The sequence below is a fragment of the Siniperca chuatsi genome, linkage group LG5 (assembly GCF_020085105.1).
Source record: "Siniperca chuatsi isolate FFG_IHB_CAS linkage group LG5, ASM2008510v1, whole genome shotgun sequence".
Taxonomy (NCBI): domain Eukaryota; kingdom Metazoa; phylum Chordata; class Actinopteri; order Centrarchiformes; family Sinipercidae; genus Siniperca; species Siniperca chuatsi.
This window is the reverse complement of record NC_058046.1, coordinates 14,988,630-15,008,014: the sequence shown is the minus strand read 5'-3', so window position 1 is coordinate 15,008,014 and position 19,385 is coordinate 14,988,630. Positions and strand designations below refer to the sequence as shown.

The window sequence follows — 19,385 nt, the reverse complement described above, 5'->3', positions numbered from 1 at the left end:
CATGCTTCATCTTTTTGTTTGATTTTGTTAGATTCCCACTGGTGTTCAGTCCAATTTGATTAGAACAGAGAAAATATGCATTAATATTACTTATTGCATTCAATTCTTACAGCAACTAAAGGAGTTTTGGGTAGAGAACTGATTATCAATATATTTCCTGTGGGAAAGACTCACTCAGCCATCCCTATCATTTGATGATGAAGATTTTTCCAGTGACAAAATGTTAACTGTGTGTGTCTTTCTTTTTGCAAGGCTAAATGTGCAAGGCTAGCTTTCCACTGAAGACAATACAGTTACTTCACATGTCCCACAAAGTCAAGTGAAGAGGTAGTAGTGGTGCAAGAGGAGCTTTGGTTTGGGCAGGACAACTAACTTTAGGGAGTTCATCCTTGATAATACTTTGTGTGTTTTTATAAACATGTAGGAGCAGGCTAAAATACATGTTTGTGTCTCTCCTTTGACAAGTTTACTGCTGTAACTGGAAAAAAAAATCCAACACGTATCATATGATTGGCTGATTCAATCATGATGCACTGGATTGCTGCAAGCTTAAATACAAAGAAAAAAAATCATACCTATATAAGTTAATGAAACGGTGGTGAAAGACAACAGCAGTAAGGTAAAAAATTAATCAATATTGTGCTGAGCTGCTCATGTTCGAAACAATACTGTTATTGCAGGTCTCTGACTTGCACTGTGGTTTTGTGTTGCTGAACAGAGAGCACCTATGAAGCGCATTTTACATGCATCCTTTAATTAGCTGCAATATTCTTCTATCATTGGAGTGGTTTTCATTGTGATAGTACTACTACAGCGCAGACTCTGATAATAAGGGCCAAAGTTGTCTAATCTCTTTCTTTCTCTCTTGCTCAGTTGCTCTTTACAGTGGCTGAAAGGCATATTTTGTGATATTATTGAATCTTTTAATTTCTACTGTATTAAAGATTCCATGTAGTGCTGTCTGTGTTTTTGTGGAGCAGAGGTGTCATTTGCATGACCTCTTTCTCTCTCTGTGTCTCACTTCACTTCTTGACATAGTGCGTTGTGTTTTCAGGATATTGCTGGGATCAGAATGTGATTATTGTAGCTTTAAGATTTTACAAGGGTGACTTGCTACAAAGCCCTGCCTGTGTTAAGAGAACTACAGGTTAACAACACGTAACCATCATCGTATTTCAAATACAGGCTTAGTGTTACTAGTTTTGGGTGCTGACTATACTGGAGCTGCCAACAGAACTTTACCAAAAGGAGAACACCAGTGTTTTAACAGCATTCCCAGGGGTCACTTGCATTTCCAGGCAGCTGTCAGTATTTACACACTTGCTACCCTATATAACCTCTGCTCTCTGTCCATCTATCATCTCTATCATCAGATAATCCTCTGCCCTGACACTGACAGCATGACATAGCAAAGTGTTACAGGTCACAGGAGTGATCAACTGCTTAAGCAGAATGTAGACTAGTGGGCAGGTGTGCAACATCACACCTCATGACAGTGGGCCGAAATGTGGCAGAATCTAACTGACACTGGACTTCTTGGACGAGATGGAGAACAAGTTTCTTCCAGCTGATAGCAATGCCTAACTGTGCCAGGTGTCTGGTGCTGTGTCAACTGTCAATTTAAAGCAGTAATAGGGAAAAGTCTAAGGGAAACTGAGTAGCCCTACAAGAACCTGCTGCCTTCATGGGGTTTCTCTCTGCAAAACAATATTTCATTTGCCTGGGAACCAAAGAAACATGACAATAAGCATTTTTCATGCAACCTGGTAACCTCGCTGCCTTCTTCACCAAGCTACTTCCAATAGCTTCTCAAAGTTAGCAAATTTTTAGTGCTCATAGCACAATGACAGTAGGAATATGCTTCCTTTGTGACACTGAAGGCAGTCCACCTTGTCACAACACAAACTACGCCTTTAGTGGTGAGCAGTGGCATCATTAGTCCTGGGCATCCAAGGCTACAGCCCCAAATGTTTTATGAATATCCCCAGATCTCAAAAATCTCTGATCTCTGTTGGGTTTTTTTTTACAAAAACTTTTTTACATATGATTAAAGCTATGTAAATCATCATACATAAGACTAATTACAAGCCACTCCTGACCAGCTCCCAAGGCACACCAGTGTGCGACGGCACACAGTTTGAGAACCACTGCTCTAGTTAGCCTGCGCTCACTGATATATTAGTGTGGAACAGGGGCTAAGCATAGAAAGAAAGTGTGATGACCTTACTTTGCCTTTGTAGAATCCAAGTCTTCAAGCCATAATTCGTTTCCACTGAAGCATATATATGAAGTATATGCATCTCTGCAACAGATTTGGCAATTGAAACATGTATTCCATTTAGCTGGGTAGCTAGCTAGGTAGCTACCAGGCTACCAGTTCACTTTCAATAGCAAGCAGAAATGTCAGGCTAGCAACACATCATTACATGCTTCCATTGCCAGCAGCAAGGTAGGCAGCTTATAATCACTTATTATTAGGATTATTACTATTGTTATTATTATGCTATTTATATTATTTACAAAGTCAACTCCATCATCCTACAGGAAAACAATGTGTGTACTCAGTCAGTGTCACTTTTAATTATTTAGTGTTTTGTGTAATTTCTCCCTACACATTAGTGGGCCATTCAAAGATGATATTTAGAGGTTAAAGTGCCATGAAGGCATCTTATATTCATTTTACTTTGAAATAACTTAAATAGTGCAATTATTGGGTAAAAATCTAAAGATTTCTAGGCTGGGCTAAGCCCCCAATGTTTCAAGACCTTAACAACTCCTCTGGTGGTGAGAGGTGTGGCACACAGTGGCGGAGGAACAGGGCTCAAGAGACCACACTGTGCCTCACTACCATAACAGCAAAGGGATCAGTGGAAAAAGGCCCACTGACGTTGACGAGGACACTCTAGTCAGACCTGGATGCAACTATGCTGAGCACCGAGGTGATGAAACACTGCTGATGCAGGTGCACAGTGCCAGCCAAGCCAGGGCAGGATGAGCAGAAGTCATTGTTGTCTTTCTAACGAAGCCATTTGTGGCTATATTGATGTCACTGAAGGGCAGCCACCGACCTTATTTAAGGGACAGACCCCACAGGGTTAAATGTGCTCATTGCAGTGCATGCATATGTTAAGTTTGAAGATATGCAAAAATTACTACAAAAGTCCAATTAGAAGGAGAAGCCTTGTGAAATAGTTTTGCAGTTATCACTTGGGGCAATGCAGAAACAGAGCCTCCATATGTTCTGTTTAATTTTAACTTCAGAGTGTGAGTGCCTACAGTAGTATAGAATTCTCTTCCATTTCTATCACAACTTCTGTCCCTTATCTTCCTCCCAGACAAAAACTTTTAAAATAGTAGAGATTATTTTTCAATTTCCTACCTTTCCTCTTGGAGAGTATACATTCCCCCGTCCTCATCATACAACCAGATATCATATATTCCCTGGCTCTCTATACAGTTTAACATTTATAGACATGATTATGAATACTTTTGCGTGGTTTAGTAATCGAAATGAGAAGTATTTCCATAAAACAAGTGTGTAATTACATATCTGTTTGCCTGTGGTTTTCTCTCAGCGCCACAATCAATTACTCTGTCCTCAGAAATGATAAATAATGAGGAAAGCTTGCAGCTAAACAGATTTCGGAGAGCAAATCAAATATTTCACCTTGGAGAGAATGGAGGAAATAGCTGATGCAAAATGGATTCAGTAATGAGTCCCCTGTTGTATCTTAATATGTCTAGGTACACTGCACTGCGCTCTTTGTTTTACCAGGGCACTTGCACTCGTACACAGGCGTTCTAAAGATAAGCGTCTATACTCTTTGATTATTTTCTTGCTTAATTGTTAGTTAGCAGGACATCTCAAAACTACTAAACAACATTATTTTGGAAATTTTAATCATGTGACAATCAAGAACAGTTTTTTGTGCAGATAATACCAACATGTGCTCATTTAGAAAGTACTTTACATTTTCACTTGTAACTCGTGAACTGGATTCTGTCCATGTATATTTCTGCCTACACAGATTTTCATTTAACATTTAAACAATCTTTGCACTTTTTCAACCACTTCTTTTACAAATGTCATCCTGCCTTTACCAAAATTGGTTCATAACATATTTAGATGAAAACCTGTTTTTTTGTTTTCTGATATTGCATACATTTTTTATTATAACTAGTTGCCTGATCATCAAAGGCCTATTTGACATATATATTGCCATACTTCTGGAGCACATTGTGCAACTGCAGCTATATTTAAATGACGGGTGCATATACTGTATTAACTGAAAATGATTTTGCACTATTTAACATTTTGCCAATAGGTGATGCTACAGCAACAGGATAAATTGAAATCTCCATAACTCAGTGGTCATGAGTCTTACTCACTTGAAAGTTTATCCTTGTACAAAGCCCTAATAAAACTAATCATAAATCAGCTTGATTGTTTATGACTAAATATTTTGGTGTGAATCTCAAATCCAGATGCAACTTCTAAACATTTTCTATCATTAAAATGAATGAGAAGTATGTGCTTTCTGAATGCCTTCTAGATGAATATGCACTTAAATCAGTGGAGGCAGTTTGCCATTATTTCTCAAAATCAAAGCCTGCACTTTTTCATATTTATTCAGGTACTCTCTCCTTCTTTCAATATATCAAACACGCACATTTCAAAAACAAGTGACACTGCTGATTTCAAACTACAGGGATTATGCAAAAAGTGTGTCTTTCTTGTACCTCCCAGTTATAAAACAAAGCAAGATACATCAGCCAAAAGAAAAGGAAAATGTGTTGTCTTCAGTGTCTGTAGATTGCTTTTGGCAAAAAAAAAAGACACAAAAAAAATACAAGAGAACATCCTCTGGAAGTTTCTGTCAGAACTGGATGAAAGAAAACTATTGAATTTTCATGTGACTATAGGCTGTAGACCTGGCAGTGGACAGACGTCGCCCCAGTGTCCAATCACACCTATTGTGAAACTCACTTCTCTGCACTGCATTAAGCATTGTAGCTGTGTCTTATAATTAGATCTGCATTGATTAGTGATACAATGATGGTAATAACCAGTAAATTAAATAGTGGGCTACAGCTCCCCTACTGAGTGCTGGGTGGTTTAATTAGTAAACCAAAGAGGAAATCAAACTGAAACCAAATCAATAGCTGGGGAAAATGTGGGGTAGTACACTGAGAATGTATGGTATACTTCACAAGCCCACAACAACCTTCGTGTGTCACAAGACAGCTCAAACGATAAGCACCCAATTTATTCAAAGGACAAGGACAGTTGACTGGTGGACTGCCAGCGAGGAGAGAGCAACACAGGTGCTTTAAACCACTACATTGATATTTATCCCAATGGAACCTCTGTTTTCACCCTCTCTCAAACAAATATATACATCATATTTCGACTTGATAAACTATGATAAACTGCCAAGTGTTCAGTTAAGATCAAACCTGTTGTACCTGAAGAGATAGAGGCCAAGCGGAACGCGTCAGGGTGTCGGTTTGGTGCTACAGGTTCATACGGGGATGAGTCATCCATGTCTCCACCTGCAACAACAGTAAGGATGACAAAGATTCATTATCACTCCCAGAGCAGAGCATTTGATTGTTTCCAAAGAATCAATACAACAGGAAACAGGACTACGCTATCAATAATCATTAAAAAACATATGTAGGAATGTATTTTTGCTCCAATAACCTGAAAGACACAAAAACAGAAAGGAAATTCAGTTCATGATTCCTTTTTTGGCCCTATTTAAAACACACATCTAGTGGAAACACTATAATAATAAGTAAGCTTTTTATCTTTCATTTGATGGATCGACTGAATGCATGTTTTGGATTTAAATGTAACATTATACTGTAATTATGTCATTTCCCAGTATTGGATTGGCTGACCAACAACTGACTCCCACTATGAGCGGTTAGTTTTTTTTTTCATATGGAAAACAGGATGCTCAATATGGTCAAATAATTTCCTTTTGGAGAGCGTATTTGTTCATTCTGTAGTTTGATTTGGTGGAGCAGTTGAAGGACTAAAGCACGAGCAATGCATCTTCCCTGCTAACAATGTGTTGCCAGAGCTGTTTGTAAAAAAAGTTTTTTTTAAATCAAATTAGCACTCAACTGACTGAGTCTCTCCCATGTGCCTGTCCTCTGTAGGCTTTAATCCCGCATTTAAAATTCATAGCCATTCGGTGCAATTGAGACAAACCCTCCAGTGTGTAATAGCTTTGCATTCTGATCCCAACAGAAACACAGTGAGGGTGTTGCAAGGAAGGCTTGGAGGCCCGCTGCTACAAATGAAAAAATCCGAAACCTGTTGGTACAAGACTGCACTGCCTAGACAACCAATCAGTAGATCCAATCAATACATACAGTACATTTTGTTTATCAACATCCTCCTCGGATGCTTTCGAAAAAGATTATGCAAGCTGATAAAATGTTGTCTTGTAGCTGCTCCGATAGGCTATTGTGGCAGGTGCATGCGTGTGCCTGTGTTTACCAGTAAATACAGTACAGTGTTATTAATGTCTCCTGTGAACATATTTATTATCAAATAAGTGTCAGATATCACAAATAAAAGACATGATAACATCAGCTATGTGTTGATACTTCACTAAAAGTGCAAGTTGTACATTTTTTAAAACTAATCAAAAACACAGGAAGATTACATTTACATGCACACTGGCACACAGTAAAAAAATATTTTCTATCATAATTTGTCCACAGAGTAAAGAAATCCAACCTCAGAACTGCTTTAGGTCTATATCTCCCCTCTCCATCAATATTGACAATCATAACAAGTTGGAGCAGCTCTGCTGGCCATTCTTTGAGCATACTGTAGCTATTGACATCTGGCACAGTTGAGGATTGTATGTGTGTTTCAGAAAGAGAAAAAGAGCAGAGGAGAGTCAGACCGGAAAGAAAAGAAAAGACAGACAAAGACAGAGAAAATCGAAGAACGAGAGAGGCGTAACACAAAATGGGCGCAAGAAAGACTTACTTAGAGAAAATTACCTAAATCATCCAAGTTTTCTGTGTACTGTATGGGCCTTTCTTGTTGGTCTTTTTTGTTTGTGTATTGAAAGACATGCATGCACATGAATTTATTTGAAAGTGTATTTCTGCCTTTATTTTTTTTCCAGTTGCCGTTGCGTCACCCACATCTTATATCATGTTAGTCTTTGTATTTCTATCAAGAGAGGCTGAGAGGCTGCCGGACTCGAGATCTCTCAGTATGTCTAATTACAACAATCACCTTCTAAAGCTATAGTGCTTTAGAAGCCTTTCAAGAGTTCAAGGCTACCACTTAGCAACAACTACCTTAACCCTCCTTCCCTGTCTTTTTCCAGCAGAAGACACAGTTACTGTGTATTTAAAAAAAAGAAGCAAATATTCCACAGGAAATTATAATTCTTCTTCCGGTACACCAAGAACACTTTGTACTGTACAGAGCAACATGGAATAAAGGATGCTCTATCTTTTGCCAAAAGCAAAACATCCTGTTATGAGGTTGCTTACCATTTTGTTCAGGTAGCTTCTTACAGAGTAGGGAAGCTTCGCTGCACAATCAGCCAGGAATCAAACAGTGTTAAGGCACATTAAATTTCATAAGTAAAACTGTACAGTGTGTACTGTGGTTATCCTATAAAACAATAATGTCAAACCACAACAGCAGCTGTAGTTAATGAATTTTAAAAGCTTATTTACATGGATGTTACAAGCCGTGCTGAATCATAAAATTGCAAAACACACTATAATCACACACACCCTTAGGATGTGAAAAACCCCACAGCAGGAGGCCTTGCTGTACTTAAAAAAAACAACAACTGCTCTTTGACAGTCACCCTGGACCCAATTATGCATTCATAATAGTACATTCTTCCCAGCTGTTTAGTGATAAGATGTTTTTAGCCACAGGGCAACAACTTATCGGTGTAATTAAGCCTCCGTTTGACTTAATTTGCTCTGACAGTATGGAGCTTGACCGACACAGCTCAGACAGACAATCAGGCCTTTCCCTAGTTATGGCATGAGAGAAATACTGCTTTTAAGTGGATTCACAGTCCTCTCCTTTGCCATAAGGGGTTTTATGAAGCTGTTAGGCACCATCACTCATCCTTTTCATATGCATTATCAATGAAGCTAAACTCCTGAGGTGATGGAAACTGTCCTATGGATTTTTTAGTGACATTCTTGGCAAACCGTTTATGGCTGGAAGCAAAGTCAATTTTAATAACTGTCATTCACCTTGTTTTGTTTTTTTAAAGGTGCCCTATACTGATTGTGTTCCTGTTTAATTCTGATATATGTTGTTCCCTATTTTTGCTGCAGGCAGTGTTTAAAAAGACCAAATACTCATGTTACATGTTACATATTACTTCATTTAAATAATAACAATATATTGCAACACTACTTCTGTTCTGATATTAATCACATCCAAAAGAAAGAAAGCTTAGTACAGCCTGAGCAGCCTGGAGCACAGCCGGAGGTCCTCTGCTGAGCTCTGTCGGTTGTTGCACGAACGGTGGTAACAAAAGGTGACCGAGCCTTTGCTGTCAGAGCTCCCAAAGTTTGCAAATGAGCTGTCAGTGGAGATAAGGCTAGCCAGAACACTTTCCTCTCTAACCCACCTCTCAACCCACACTATTTTTTATAACATTAGGATAAATACATTAATCTTTCCTCTCAACTTTCTCCCATAATGTGCTAATTTCAACAATGAAAAAATAAAGTAAAGTGATACCACAAATGCATCTTCCTTCGAATTGTACTTAACAGAACACAAGCTGAAGCATAAATTCAGTTAACGGCTCAGCTTTTGAAGTGATATTGACATTTTAAACTCAATTTCAAACCATACAGATAGAATATTGGATTAGCTCAGAATAATATTTCAAGTCACAATTCCAATCCAGCATGGCATGGTGGGCAAACAAAATGAGTGCTGAAATTTTCAGCCTTCCCTTTGGCTATGCGACTGTAATGTTAATATGAATAGTTACACACTCGCTTACCTAAATCAGCATTTTAATACCTGGTGTCAGGTACTAAATGTTGAATATGGTGTAAATCCTGCAAAACTTGTAAAAATGGCTATCATCTTTATGGCATAGCAGCATATTGGGGAGAACATTAAAAACAGGAAGCAGCAGTGCAGCCCAATATATGAGCCTCTCCTCACCATTTTAGATTTTATATTAACAGAAAGCCTCATAATTTTGGATGTTCCAAATTAACAACAGCTTAAATAGCCGATACTGAGCAACTTAAATATTTACATTTAAAACATGATTAGTGCTGCTGCATTGGTAACTGAGGGATGACAGTCCAAACAACTAATCTAACTGTATAAAATGTGTTTGACTCCTAGCTGTGCTTTGAAGTCCTCCATATGGAAGAAAGAAAACCTGGGTGACTTATTTCAACAAGCAGCCTTTTCAATTAATGATGCAGAGAGGGACACAGAGAGAGCAGGAGAGAGAGAGAGTGAGAGAGAGAGAGAGAGAGAGAGAGAGAGAGAGAGAGAGAGAGAGAGAGAAGTAACCATGCTGTGATGACAGCCGCCGGGCCCGGTAGTTGACTTCTGCGATGCACATTCATTCAGCACCGCTGTGAACCTTTCTGCCAGGAGTGAGTCTTAATGCCCACATCATGACAGTATTCACTGAGCAGAATGGCCCGTCACTCACTCTCCCGTCTGATAGAGAGCCTGAGAACTCACTCTGCTATAAAAGGCTAATCTAAACCCTGCTACCTAGCCCTCATTTCAGCTGCACTGTCACACTCTATACCAGCCTCACAGTGAATGGGAGTCACTGGGGCAGTTCACCTTACAGTATAGAAAATCATTAGACAGATTTATGAGGACAAACAGCGGCTGTTTTGTCATCATATATCACTGATCCTTTTCACATTTTGGGATGAAAGATGAAAGGGGAGAAGGAGGAAAGAAAAGGACAGGAGGGGAAAGTTCTGAAAGACCTTATTGATCACATCCAGAAGCTATCGACAGGTCCCTTCCTCTGATGATGAAGTAGCCACCTTGTGAGTGCCAACTGGATCTCCAGCACAGGGAGGGAGAAAGCAGAGAGGACACATTCAGCATGCAGCAGCCTGCTTCCCCTATCCCCTGACATGCGGGGCAGGCTGGAAAAATGTTCTGCTTATGACAGTGGATGGCTAAGGTAATGGCTGGTGACTGCTACCATTGCTCATAGTAATGATGGTTTCACCCAGGAATACTGTGTACCTTGGTAACACCCCCCTCACCCCACACCCCCATTCTTTGGTTTTCTCTGTCTCTCCCTTAAACCCCCCCCCCCCAATCATCTATCTGCCGTCCTGTCCTCACCTCCAGTCCTCTCTCTCGCTGTCTCAAATTCTCTTCCTCCCTGCCTGAGTCTATCATGATGTCCACAGCATTCTTAAACTGTCCGTGTCATGTAGCTTCCCACGGCATTAGAGGCCAACTTGTGGTATTAGCATGATGTAGTGACGTATTCAGAGGGTGACCTTTGCAACACTGACATTCAACAAAATGGAGAAAATAAATCATTCCCCAAAAGTGTCTGGTATTCTCGTCATTTCATGTAAAGATACAGTCTCCTCTCACAATGAGCTAGAACAGACTGATGTGGAGCATTGGTGGAGCTCTCCTTTCTCTCTCTGCAGTGAAAGTTGGCTCAGCTAATTAAACTGGTCCTCACAAAAGATCTTTGATTCCTACTTAGAGATCCAGGCTATGGTTTCATAGCTGAGGATATGAAATTATGTATGTTGGAGGTGTGGAACTTATTGTTTAAATGACCAGTTCTATTGCAAACCTACAAGGCTATATCCACATGAGGCCCAGGGCACAATTGAAAGAGAACCGCAGCCAACTATATAATATCCATGTGTGTAGCCAATGCTTCTTTCTTAGTAATTACTTATTTTATAGATTCAAACTGCTAGACCTCACTGGCTCACACCAACACAGGCCAATTCAGAGCAGAAACCATCAAGGAGGGCTGCATTGACGCATTAAATTCAGATGCCATTTTCTGTTAGAAAACACAATTAACAGGTCACTATTAGCGCCATTACTGAGGGCTCAAAGAGTGGCATTATAACACCCTTTAGCTTGGGGTTTTAAGCCAAATAGGGTAGTATAGTAGCCTAAAGGCAGGCAACAATAGTTTAGCAATCAAAAAGGAAATCTGACTTCACATCAGAGCTGCAGGGCCTTGTTATTCAAACAGATTCACACCGGTAAATAATGTGTTTTGTAATTTAAAATACTGCAGAAACGTCGCTGCCACCATCTGCTGCAATGTGTCAAAATCTTCTCTGTTGGTATTTCAAGTAGACACATCAAGCAACACTTGATGATGCTATTGAGTTGTTGTCACACTGTACTGAGGCACCCTGTACTATAAAGTGTATTCTCAGCAACAATGCAGTGATTCATCACACAAATTGTCAACTTTGAAACACCTTTCAAATATTCAGGCTTCTCACTAGACTTATGTAACTGGAGACACTCATGCTGCTCCTGAGTGTCTGGACTTTGTTTGCTATAACCAATGTAATTTACAGTTACATCTTACGGACACAGGACACGCTGCAGCTTGAGGGCCTTTCCACCGGGGCATTTAATGGTAAGTCTGGTTTGACTTGGCTAAAGACTGAATGATTAACTTTTCAGTCTCAGGGTAAACTCTTCAGTTGGCTTTCAAATTAGTATGACATTTTCAGTTACAAGGCTGACAAAGCAGTGAACTCTCAAGAAAGAGAGGTAAGAGAGGTGCATCTTGCTCAGTTTTGCTTGGTTTAAAGCCTGTGCATGAACAATATCTACTTTAATCTGAAAATTGTTTTCATAGCACAGAACTGTATACTGGCTGCAGAAACCAGACATTATGCCTCCTGATGTCGCACCGCGAGGGGGGGTGATGCTGATGTTTGGCTGATGGTGTTCTGGTTTAGCAATGATTAACACACATCTCACATACAAGTTGACATCATATATTCCCTTCTGTCCTTGAACCATTGTTTAATGTCCTTCCATAGCAATCAGGCCATGCCATAAATTACCTCAACTAGAAATTAAAATTGAAATAGAAGACACAAAACATTTAAATTAGCAATTAAAATATAACTGAACTATTTTCTGATCTTTGATTTTTCTCTCTCTCTACTGAATTGGAAAATGTAACTAATATCTATTATTTTACCCTACTTGTGTTGTCTCTGATATAGGCAGAGGTAAGAAAATGATCAGTGGCAGGTTGTTTTTTCCTTTTTATTTTATTGGCAGATGGTGACTAAACACACACCAACCTTAATTTCACCTTTGACCATAAATGTCTCCAAACTGCAGGTGTTTTTTCTGCATCTGCTTGGAAGCCACTTGCAACACCTGATGTAAAATACTATGACAAGGGACCAAAGGAGTACCTTTAAAAACTAAAATACATTGTAAATACTGTACATTTCTGCCTGTCTTGAGTCTATTGTCAAGTCCATATGGATTATTATTATTATTATATTATTGTCATTATCCATTCCAAACCACAACCCACTATTTCACCAGTGTTTGATCACAAATACAAAAACAAAATTGATCAAATAAAAACTTATAATTTCTTAGGGTATTTAGTTCTTGCTTTAGCTTACGGTGCTAATGCAACCATTTTGGAGCTGAATGACATGAACCTCAGTGGAAGAAGAACCTTTCCAAGGTTGTTTTGAACCTTTGAATGACATTCTTTACATCACTTAAAGTACTGCCTCTGAACTGATTCACACGGTGAATACTTACACACTTAGTACTATGTGATGAGGTCTTTTAGTTGACAAAGTCCTTTATATCCAGAAAATAAAGGATCTTCTAGATAAAGTATGTAGTAATGTGAACATTTCAAATACAATCATCTCTTATTCAAGTACAAACCTCCCAGGCTTGTACTTTGATTGATTTATCCTTCCTTCATTCACACATGACAAACGTCTTAATTCCACCCAGGTTAAAGAAGTGCATATGATCCCACATAAATGTATTATGCATATTTTATATTTTCTTTAATATAGACATTTCTCTATTGTGCACATTTTGGAAAAACATATTATGTAGAAATGATCAAACAGTTCTTTGATGCCCATGTTCAAAAGAGATATGTTTCCTTCTTACTTGAGAACAAAACTACAAAATCATCAACAATAAGGAAAATACTTTTGCACTGACAAAACAAGAACATAAAAGCCCTTTATCTTTCTAAAGTTATTAAAATGTTATTCATTTGATTTTCCCCCCAGTTTACTGTGTTTGTCCACTTAGAAATACACGATGATTCTTGTTAGTAGCTGTACTTCTTATTGAACTGTTTACTACTTCTTTCACTTGGTTCTGTATTTGAAATAAATAATATTAGTATATGCTCTACATAAGGTAGTGTGATAACCTTGCCTGAGGCAGCTGTGTGTGTAGGGCTAGTCTGGGAGCATAGCATTGTTTCAATCCCAGTCCATCCCTGGTCGACATCGGCTTTCTCTTCACAGACACAATGGTTTAGCCCTCAAGCTTGCAGGCCAATGTCCTGCCCCATGGTCAACATGGGTCATAAGAAACATGGAAACTTATAACTGGAGCCTGATTTCTATAAGGCTTTCTACACTTTATAATGACCTCAGAAAAATGACCATATGTGCAAAGCGGCTAAATATGTTTGTCCTCAAGCCAGACATTAATTTTCATATAGAGCGTATCACATTAGTAAAAAATTACACAGGTCTTTAACAATCTCTGTCCTCTTCTGTCTGTCAGATAGTCTTTCTTGTCCTTTCACCTTCTCTAGCTCTACTCTTCTTCTTTTAATCTCTAGTTACTTGCTTTTCTTATCTTTCTCTCCCATGTACTCTTGTTTTCTTCATCTCTCCACATTACCATAAGTAAAATAAAACTTTCAAAGCTACATTACACATTATCTAACCCAACAACTTTATCGAAACCTTCCTGTTTTGTCCACAAATTATTTTGGTGGTGGAAGAAGTGGTTTAGCACCATTTCGAGAGGGTCTGTTGGGATTCAGCCCTTCGTGTTTGTTTCCAGAGATGGATGTTGTACATAGATTGTTTCCAGTTAACAAAAGCCTGCTTGACTGCACAATGGATCGTGATTAGATTAAAGCTGCACTGTAAGAGCTTTTCGTTCGTGTTAAAATGGGTTTTTATCTCCGAGGTGCTACAGGGCCAAAACGGGACACTGCTGAGAGGCATTTATTTGGAAAGAAACACAAGCTCTGTGAAGGGCTTACTACAGACACAGGAGGTCTCCATCCTTGACAGCAAGATGACTTAAATGATACATTCAAACACAGACACTTTAACTAATGCAACTATTTGTTGGGGAAAGGAGAACGGAAGTGAGAAAGAGACATATGGGGAGAAAAGGAAGATCATTACAGAGGAGAAAGAGTTAGAAAAGGAGAGAAAGACAGGAAGGGAGACAGAAGGCCTGGGGAGCATCCATGTCATTACATTTCCCTTGAACTCATGTCAGGGACCCTCTGCTGCCATCACTCTGATGAAGTGTAGCTGGTGCTATGAGCAGTCAGACTGGCGAATCACTTCACGGATCACAACACAAAAGCTGAATGCTCAAAGCTCAGAGACTTTGCAACATTCCCACCATTACCCCACGTGTCAAAACAGCTGAGTACATTATGTCCTCCATGTTTACATGGCATGACACTTGACATCAGTCCAGAGACTTTGGCCATGTGTACAAGCATGCAGAAATGTCACTCTTGGGTTAAGGCCCCCCTTTAGCCCGATCCCCAGGGCACAGCATCTCTAGCTGCTCTGATTCAGTCAGATTTGTCTTAATATGAAACACTGTGTGTTTTTGACCCTTAAGGATGGACCAAGAGTGATGTCAGTCCAGGAGGCTGCTTCATGCTGTCTACACGTATTGCAATGTAAAAACCAGGAGATGTCAAGAGTGCTATTTTATGTCCTGCGTAAGTGGACACATAAGGGCCACTGAGCTACATGACTGCAACCTAATTACATGGTAATATAGAACACTTTAGGTGAAAACCAATAAGTCTAACATAACAGGTTTAAGTAATGTAATCCCATTATAGATCCATTACCTTCGAAAGCGTGAGGAAAGTAGGAAAGCATATATTTTTTATCAGGGGCTTCTGGGTATCACTATAAGAGGGCATCAGGGAATAGGGCATCAACAATGGGCGTGGTGTACATCCTGCTTGTCTTTGCCCAGAAAGTACACTGGTACTTGAGATCGGTAGAATCATTTAAAATAAATGTTATAATGCTGAAGAATGCACTGAGTTATACACATTAATATCAATGGTGTGCTGCACATCCACAAACACGGACTATTTACTGCAGCAGTGCACATGCGTATTCTTGTACGCATGTAATGTTGTACGTGACCATGATGCTCATGTAAAGCCCTGCTATACATGTTCAGTAACAAAACCATTGAACAGTTGTAAGCTGAATTCACAGCCACAGAGGGAATACAGAAGGAAACAAATGACACTGAAGACCCAGTTCACCTATTTAAGTCCCATGACTTAAAGAGGTGTTATTATTTTACTGTCTCTGAAATTGCCACACAGTTAAACATGATGTGATATGAATTTTGTGAGACAGAGAATTTTAAAACCATCTGCCTCCTACCTTCAGTGAGTCCCATGTGGATGGTCCAGTAGTTCTGCAGACACTGCAGCTCCTTCTTCATGCCCCTCTTGCAGCGGCAGTCATACAGAGGACTAACCAGCAGCACTTCCAAGGCAGCCTGGCACTCCCTGTTGTTGTCCAGCATGGCTTCCTTCTCCTTGCCCACAAGGCACTGGCGCATCACCCGGTACCGAGAGCTGCAGTAAGGGTTCTGGTTGCACATGTCACTCGCCTGGATGCAGTCCACCCACTCTGGCTGAGCTCCGGGCCCAGGCCCTGCACCTGGAGATCCTGGAGAACCACTGGCCAAGGACACGGACAAAGCTGAGGGACCATCCCAGGAGCTCGCTGCCTCATCTAGGTGGGGAAGAGGTCAGGGTTACAAGAAAAAGGGGGGTCAGTCAGAAATTGTAAATAAATGTGTGAGGGATTTTGTGTTTGTATATGTGTGTGTGTGTGTGTGTATGTGCAAGCACATATCGTAAACCTGCTTGTTTTTTTGATGCAACAGGTTGGATGTGGGATCTATAAACAGGTTATAAACAGACCTATGACAAAACCATACATGCCAAGACATATTTTATCAGGACTATGATATTCTTCATGGTCCACATGAGTCTCATAGCTCTAGATGGGGTCTTATTGCGTCTCATTTACTTTATATTTACCTGTGCTTACCTGTGCTCTCTTTAGTGCATTTAAAGCCTAATCAGGAAATACACTTAATTCACATCTAGGTAACCAGAAAATTAGCTTACAATGAGTAAACAGTGATCCACAGAGCAGAGACTCAGGTGTTGCAGTTTGACAGGAGTCAAGATTCAAACGCACCTTCACACAACCAATCAAGTACAAGACAGTTCTGGTGAAATGACAAGAGAGACCCCTTGTGGTGATCTTGAGCATTGAGCTCAGAGAAGAGGGCATGCTGCATCAGTATGGGAGAGCAACGGGTAAGAAAAGAGTAACATGAAGTTAACTGTAAAAATATTTGATCATTCAGATGATTTTAACAGAAGCACTAGCGTTTGTGGACGACACTTATAATACGATAATTGTGTTGATGATGATAAACGTGATGATGATGATGATGATGATGATGATGATGGATTGTCTAATATTCAACCATACACAAGTGTGTAATTGAAAAGACCTCAGGGATGCTTTACTGACCAAAAGCTGGACTGCGCTGTTACAATAATGAGCTTTGTATTTCTACTATGGAAGCTGTGGTTGTTTAATGGATCCAATATAAGTGATTCACTCGCATAGACCAAGTTCGGTTTGTGGCTATGGGTGACAGTTAAACATAATCTAATCAAACCATCCGGCTATAACATGAACGCCCATCAGCATTTTACTACACATAATAAAAAAGCGGAATAACCTTGTGCACTCAAACAACTCCTGCGTGAGAAAAGTAGACACATACCAGAAAAATGCTCCCTGACAATCATTAGACTACTGATGTCAGAATTGATCTATATGACACACAAAATTCACAATTTGCACACAGTTGTACATGTCATTTCCATATTTCACTTCTCACCTAAGAGCAGAAGAAAGATGTAAGCGGACATCCACACAGTGATAGACTTCATATTGGACTCAGCGGCAAGAGAGATGAGTTAGGGTCCAATAAGAGTAAAATTTCCACCTTGTGAAAGGTTAATTTCCCTCTCCGGATCCTTGACCCAGGCGTAGGCTAACTGCAAAGAAAAATCAATATCCTCAGTAAAGACGCACCTCCAAAAAAACCCTCCCAATAATAATCCACGATGTTTTGGGAGCGGGACAATAGACTAACCACGACATAGAAAAATCATCTGATCCTGAAAAAATAAAAAAAAAATCAAATGCCAATCAATCAATCAGTCAATCCATGAAAGCAGTTTCTCAGGGTCCGTCTGCGCTGCGTTCATACCGACAAACTACTGAGACTTGATCTCTCCGCATTATAAAGGCTCAGACTGCCCGCTCCAATTGCCCCTTGGAGACAATTTGTCCCTAAAACATTCCTTAAACTGGCGTAAAATTATCTGTCAATATCTCTAACGAGGTAGAAGAAGTCATCTGAAAGTGCTACAAAACGATGACTGGATTTTCTTTTTTCCCACCACTGGTTCCCTCAATAAGCTGCGCGCTCCTCTAGAAGGAGTGAACGCTTCTTTTGCACTGACTATGTGTGTCAAGGCATCGCAGCACTTTATAAAGACGAGTTTCTGTGGGCCAGCAGAGGGCGCTGCCGGTGGGTGCTCTCATTGGAAAACGTGGGACTCGGTCACGTCGAGGCCCAATAATAAATGTTCCCCTATAGAAAAAATTCACCACGATATTCCTGTAATTTTCCAGCAGGGAGCTGGGGAAAGATGCGCCTGTGGTACTCAGCACTTGGCCTGTGTGATATTTCCTTGATTTCCTGGGGTGTTGCTATTGGATTTTCTGTGAAAGCCTATACATTTTGTGAAACAATTTCTGTGATGTCATGTATAATATCTTTTCACGATTACTATCTCTTTCGTAAGAGAGTCTTTACAGCCTTGTTCATGATACAGCTGTAGGAGCGATGAGGCCACAACTGCAGCACATCAAGGTAGGAATTAGGAAGCAATAAGAAGTGTGTTGGCTACTTGCACTCATAGCAAGAATATCTGGTCATCCAGCACATAGTGAATCTTTTATTCAAGTATTTAGCAGGGCCACTAGGCCAATTCATTTTTGGCTGACATCAGTGCTTCATTCCCACAACTCATAGAAATTTGCAAATGATCTTTAGGGACAGGGTTCAATGGTGGACTCAGCAATGATGGTGAAAATGTCATCATTCATTTGAGCAATACCCCAACACTTCACATGACATCTGTGTTTCCTCTGATTGAAAGAAAGATTTAATATACGAGCACAATGCCTCCTATTATATTTGTGCTTGGAGGAAATAAGCCCAAAACCCACAGAATCTGCCATTTTTCAAAGTGGCTTCACATTAAATAAAATGACTTTGTTGTGCATCATCGCTTAAATAGTGCCTGGAATGTCATAAATCTTAACAAATCTTGAAAACAAAGTCTCAATTTAGAGACTGACAGTGACAAACTGCAAGGCCACTGGCTCATAGTGATGTTTCACTGTCAGCCCAGGCTTCCATCCAAGAGGGAAAAGAGCTTGCCATTATAATGGCAAAATCAGCCTCATTCTGCCTATATTGGCCCGGGCTTCTTCTCGTTTCCCTCCAGAGTTTGAAGTCTCTGTCATTATGAGGACACTGAAAAGCATCAGCCACCACCATGAATGTATCCTACATCTGTCCTGCATTACTGCTGCAGTGACTGATGCAGACTATTCAACTGTTTTTAAGCAGAAATGTGTTTTTCAATGGCTCTTATTTTAGCAGATAACAAATAAGGGATTTGAAGTCATTTCTTACTGAAGGGCAGTTGCATAAACTGTATAAAGTTTACAATTGCTTGAGCAGTAGGCTCAGGAGGAAGAAGACATTTCTAATAACACAGAAAGTCATGAAAACAAGAGAGAAACATTACCTCCAATCACAGTGAATAAAACATTTGCATTGTGGATTCTTATTCTGGCATTATTTCCAACCATGATAGTGCAATATGGATAAATCCTCTCCTCACATTTGTTTCTTGAGCCAGGCTGTCAGGTCTATGGTGGGAGTTCGGGGT

At 39.8% G+C, this 19,385-nt stretch overlaps 1 protein-coding gene across 2 annotated transcripts in view; it reads right to left on the bottom strand.

Annotated features, from left to right (window-relative positions):
- LOC122876994 (GDNF family receptor alpha-2-like) overlaps positions 1-17,890 on the bottom strand; it is a 44,884-nt gene extending 26,994 nt beyond the window's left edge. Inside the window, exons 1-4 of one of the 2 annotated variants that reach the window (XM_044198043.1) lie at positions 17,510-17,890; positions 17,252-17,411; positions 15,703-16,059; positions 5,467-5,553 (exon numbers count right to left, since the gene is read on the bottom strand). In XM_044198043.1, coding sequence (XP_044053978.1) covers positions 5,467-5,553; positions 15,703-16,059; positions 17,252-17,303 — 496 coding nt within the window. In that variant the 5' untranslated portion in view covers positions 17,304-17,411; positions 17,510-17,890. Of the gene's footprint in view, positions 1-5,466; positions 5,554-15,702; positions 16,060-17,251 lie in introns of both variants that reach the window. The other variant, XM_044198042.1, reaches the window with a different exon arrangement.
- Positions 17,891-19,385: the final 1,495 nt, after the last annotated feature.